This window comes from Phasianus colchicus, chromosome 6, assembly GCF_987193195.1.
Source record: "Phasianus colchicus chromosome 6, bPhaCol1.hap1.1, whole genome shotgun sequence".
NCBI classification, from domain to species: Eukaryota; Metazoa; Chordata; class Aves; order Galliformes; family Phasianidae; genus Phasianus; species Phasianus colchicus.
Window position 1 is genome coordinate 20,309,317 of NC_143441.1, and position 5,536 is coordinate 20,314,852.

General features: G+C 54.1%; 1 protein-coding gene across 1 annotated transcript; it reads left to right on the forward strand.

Moving 5' to 3' along the window:
• Positions 1-102: 102 nt before the first annotated feature.
• TRIL (TLR4 interactor with leucine rich repeats) lies at positions 103-4,918 on the forward strand. Its single transcript, XM_031590161.2, has one exon. The coding sequence runs from the start codon at positions 391-393 to the stop codon at positions 2,662-2,664; it is 2,274 nt and encodes a 757-aa protein (XP_031446021.2). The 5' UTR covers positions 103-390; the 3' UTR covers positions 2,665-4,918.
• Positions 4,919-5,536: the final 618 nt, after the last annotated feature.

Here is a 5,536-nt window from a genome sequence, read left to right on the forward strand (position 1 = left end):
GCTGAGTTTTTCTCGGTCACTTTCGGAGCTCGTCTTTCTCCGGCTCCCCCCGCCCCGCCCGCCCCATCCCCGCGCTCCGCCCGCCCCCTCCGCCCCCGGGAGAGCCGGCGGAGCAGCGGGCGGCCGCTCGGCTCCGTTCTGCGGCACCGGCCCCGGGCAGAGCCCGGCACTCGCCGCCCTCCCGCCGCTCCCCGCTCCGGCCGGCTCTGGTGACGGGAACCCCATGGTGTCGGGCATCGCGACCTGCACCGGCCGCGGCGCCCGCCCGCCCAGCGCGGAGCCCGGTCGGGCGCGGAGCAGAGGAGGGGCCGATTAGCAGCCGCCGGGGAGCGGTGGGATGCCGCAGGGACACAAAGCCGCCGGGGGAAGCAGCCCTCGGCTCGTCCCGGGATGGGGACGCGGCGCCGGCTCCGCCTGATGGTGCCGTGGGGCTCCGTCGCGCTCTTCCTCCTGCTGCTGCCCGCGGCCGAGCCCATCTGCCCCGAGCCGTGCGACTGCCAGCAGCACCAGCACCTCCTCTGCACCAACCGGGGCCTGCGCTCCGTGCCCAAGGCCGCCGAGCCCCAGGATGTCCTCACCTACAGCCTGGGAGGCAACTTCATCGCCAACATCTCCGCCTTTGACTTCCACCGCCTGGCCGGGCTCCAGCGCCTGGACCTGCAGTACAACCGGATCCGCTCGCTGCATCCCAAGGCCTTTGAGCGCCTGGGCCGGCTGGAGGAGCTCTACCTGGGCAACAACCTGCTGCCTGCACTGGCCCCCGGCACGCTCAGCGCGCTGGCCAAGCTGCGCATCCTCTACGTGAATGCCAACGAGATTGGCCGCCTCAGCGCCGCCTCCTTCTCTGGCCTCAGCAGCCTGGTCAAGCTGCGCCTGGACGGCAATGAGCTGGGCTCACTGGGCGACTCCACCTTCTCGGGGCTGCCCAATTTGCTCTACCTGCACCTGGAGTCCAACCGCATCCGCTGGCTGAGCCGCGGGGCGTTCACCGGCCTGGCCAGGCTGCGCTTCCTTGACCTCTCTGGGAACCAGCAGAGCTCCCTTCGCCACCCGGAACTCTTTGGCCCACTGCGTTCCCTGCACACCCTGCTGCTGGCCAGCAACAACCTGCAGCAACTGGCAGGGGGGCTTTTTCAGCACCTGTCCGCCTTGGCCAAGCTCTCGCTCAGTGGGAACCGACTGGCTCACCTGGCACCGGACGCCTTCGCTGGGCTGGGCTCCCTGAAAGAGCTGCGCCTCGAGGGAAACCAGCTCAGCCACCTTCCTGCCACGCTTCTGGATCCGCTCAGCAGCCTGGAAGCTCTGGATCTGAGCCGCAACACGCTGACTGCCTTGCACCCCACCACTTTTGGCCGTCTTGGCCACCTGCGGGAGCTCAGCCTGCGAGACAACGCACTGGCCACGCTCCCCGGTGAGCTCTTCGCCTCCAGCCCAGCTCTCTACCGCCTGGAGTTGGAAGGGAACGCCTGGAGCTGCGACTGCCGCCTCCGCGGCCTCAAGCACTGGCTGGGGGCCTGGCACTCACAGGGCCGCCTGCTCACCGTCTTCGTGCAGTGCCACCTGCCGCCCGCCTTGGCTGGCAAGTACCTCGACTACCTGCAGGACAACCAGCTGCCGCCGCCACCCGATGGCGGCCCCTGCCTCAGTGGCGCCTCTCCCTCCGCATCCCCACCGCCGGCTGCTGAGGGGCTCGGTGCCAATAGCAGCAGGGCCGTGGAGCTGCCTCGTGGGCCCCCAGGCCTGCCTCCTCTGTCTGCCTCCACTGCCCGCCTGCTGGCAGCGCCTGAAGATGAGATGGCGGCATCGCAGGGCACGGCGGAGACTCCCAACCCCACACCACCGCCTGCCCGCCCCAAGGCCTCGGGGCCGGTGCCACCCAGCGTGGCCTGGCCCCGGCGCGGCGGCAAGCCCCGCTCCGTGCCGTCCTCCAGCGTGCCACCACTGGTGTCTGACCCGTGCGACTTCAACAAGCTGTTCCTCTGCAACCTGTCGGTGGAGGCGGTGGGCTCCAGCTCAGTGACGGTGCGCTGGGCCGTGCGGCCTCACCGCAGCCCCCGCCTGCTGGGCCCCGCACGCTTCCGCCTGCTCTTCGACCGCTTCGGTGCGGCCGTCAAGTTCCAGCGCTTCGTCTATCTGCCGGAGCGTGGCGAGCCAGCCGCCACGCTGCGAGAGCTGCGCCCGGACACCCCCTACCTCGTGTGTGTCGAGGGCGTGCTCGGCGGCCGCGTGTGCCCAGTAGCGCCGCGGGACCACTGTGCGGGGCTGGTCACCCTGCCCGAGGGCAGCGCGGCGGCGGCGGGCGGGCCCCGCGGCCCCGACCAGCAGCTCCTCACGCTGGTGCTGCTGGCGGTCAACGCGCTGCTGCTCTTTGCTGCGCTGGCTGCCTGGGCCTCCCGCCTGCTTCGGAAGAAGGTGCTGGGGCGGCGGCGGAGGAAGGCGGCTCCTGTTCACGTGCGGCAGCTCTACTCCACCCGCCGGCCGCTCCGCTCCATGGGCACCGGTGTGTCCGCCGACTTCTCGGGCTTCCAGTCCCACCGTCCACCCCGCGGTGCTGCTTGTGCACTCAGCGAGGCCGACCTCATTGAGTTCCCCTGTGAGCGCTTCATGGACAGTGGCAGCGCCCGGCACGGTGACGACCACCTGCTGCAGCGCTTCGCCGACTGAGCTGCTGAATTACGGCTCCCGGCCTCCCTGTGCCTGGAGGCCTGCCTCCCAGCTGGGCCTGCCTGGAGCTGTGGCGGATGAGGCGGCCATCGGTCCGTGAGGGGCTGGTGCAGCTCCCTAAGGTCACGGCCTGCAAGCGGGAGAGCTGCGGTGCTGCCACCGCCTTCACCCACCGCCCGGCCCATAGCACAAGCAGGGGACTATTGGCAGTGGAGGGCTTGTTTGCTCACCTCTGAGGTGTGTTTCCTTGCAAACCATCACTAACCCATGAAAATAACTCAACTGTGACCGTAACCGTGCCTTGATGTGAGGGAACTACCACCGACAGCAGCTGTGCCAATTCTTCTGCCAGATGTATGCCAACATACATTCAAGCGTCACATTTTACGGGTGGTTTTCCCAGACTGCAGTTGACAGCATCCCGTCCCTGCACAAGGATGGTCTGAACTGACATTTCAAAGTGCAAGCCCTTCCTAATAAATGATTTGTACTAAAATGTCTTTCTTCTGTGTTGTTACTCTTGAACCATGCAGCCGGGAGGTCGTCAGAGGGCTGGGAGTGCCCATATCATGCTGGACAGTTTGGATGCTGTGCCTTTTTAACTCAAATGTGAGGCAATTTAATGTGCACAAGCGTGTTTTCTTATTTGTTTGTAAACGGGAAACAATAACACAGCTGATTAGTTTTACAGGAATATATTGCTGACACCACTAGGAAAAAACTAACAGAATTTTGTAATATGTTTACAAATGAGCTTTTTTTTTTTTTTTTTTTTTTAATAAATGCTGTTGGGTACTTGTACACATGAATGTGTGTTTTAGTTCTCTGGGTCCATGATGGTCAGTAGGTCACTGACCCTCAGATAATCCATCTTCATTCCTCAAGGAGTGGATGCAGAAGCAAACTGTTGATGGATAAATAATATTGGTGCCTTTCTTCACAAACAGTAATTGGTATGGATACGTCAGAAATGTGAAACTCTTTATCATAACAGGCAATCTTTTCTTAGCTTTAGCCTACTAAAGTTAGCAGCTTTATGTACCTCACTGTGAAGTAAAACATTTTTGTATATTAATCTAGATTCTATGTTTTGTGTAGCTGAGTGAGCAGTGCTGAAGTTAAACTCTCATGCAGTAGTATATTACGTTTAAGCTGTATGTGTGCTTTTTTTTGTTTTTCCTTTTGATTGGAATTTTGTTTCTCTTATTAGAGCAATGCTAATCATTTTATGATCAATTGCTCTCTACTTTCTTGGAGTTTTACTTTCTTAAATATTTACAGAATGTTGTTACGTTACTATTAGATATGGTGGCTTAGTTTACATAAATAATTCTCTCTGTGTGGTCTAGAAATGGACTAATTAAAAATGTCCAAACTGTGGTTACACTTTAAATGCAGATGTTTTAGATGGAGTTTGGTAAATTGTTGAGACCACTGATACCACTTGTTCTCCTTTGAATTTAATGTGCAACCTCAGATGAACTCTTGTTGAACTGAATGGCTGGAAGGAGGTAATTGGTGGCCTTTGGAGGCATTCATCTCACACGTTCATCACTGACATGAGATGTTCGTGACTACAAATTCTTTATTACCATAATTGCAAGTAGACAATTCGGAGTTTTTCTTTCTTTTGAGTTGATCAAACTGTTTACAAAAGACACCCTGATAACTGGTACCTTCAATTGGAATTCAGTGACTGAATGGAGAGAACAAGACTTTAAAGTTTGGAGGGATTTTTATTCAATCAGGGGAGTGGAAAGGGACTAGGTAGTTTGTCTTGATCTTTGTCTATTAAATGGAGAGAAAAATTCAGAGGCAACTTGAGTTGATTCCTGAGTCAGCAGCAAAAAGCCCTTCAGATTTTCATTTTGACAGGCAGCAGTTTTGATGAATATCAAGGGCCGAAATCAGTTGTTGGTATGTAGTTTAAAATTCATAGCACTTACAGAAGACAGCATTGAATAAAATTTAAAACAAAGGAATCCAGAATCAGGCTTTATTTTTTGATAGGAGTCTTACATTTCTATTCTTTTGATCATCTGGGTGCTTTGGCCATTTATGACCATCGATGGAGTACACCACTGTTGTTAGAAATGTAATGAGAATTGTTGGGTAAAGCTGTGTGTTACACTAACATTAGCTCTATCGCTGGATATTCTTCCAATGGGAGATGCATAGATGCTGTACGTGGTTTTAAAAAGTTACATCAATAAATCCATTTGCTGAAGAAAAACTGGTGTGTTACATTGATTGAAGAGTGATCTGAGATATATGGACTAGCTGTAACTTCCTGGTATTACTAGGACTGATTGTTTTTATGACTGCAGCTCTTCAGAGTTTCTCTTAGTTCATTCTTTCACACCTTTTCACCATACATCATGTTGTCTGTTTGTGTTACACTATGTTAGGATAGTGCAAACACTAAAATAATTAAAATGATAATTTCTGTGACAGATAAACCACTGGCCCAAGGCAGACTAACCAGATGCTGTTACATTTAAGAACTAATGATTCTTTCTAAACAAAATAGGAAATTATGAGTGTTTGAGATAATATCAATTCAGTATTATCAGGCTACTGATACAAATATATCATATTGAGCATGTATCTGTTGTTTTAGTTAAGAATTCACTGATTCTTTCTGAATTTATACAAACCTCTCAGGAATGAAATGGCTGGTTGTTCCAGCCTGGGAGAAGTAAATATGTAGATCTTCCTAACAAAAAAAAAAAAAAAAAAAAAAAAGGTTGACGTGGTGACTTCATAGAAGTCACATGAACTGTTTAACTTTAGGAATACTTAAGCTGTATGTTACAGCTCTTTTTTTTCCTTCTTTTTTTTTTTTTTTTTCCAGGAAATGTCAATGACATTT

What these genes read in the sequence shown, in the direction of transcription:
- TRIL (XM_031590161.2), top strand. Translation starts at nt 391, where the DNA reads ATGGGGACGCGGCGCCGGCTCCGCCTGATGGTGCCGTGGGGCTCCGTC.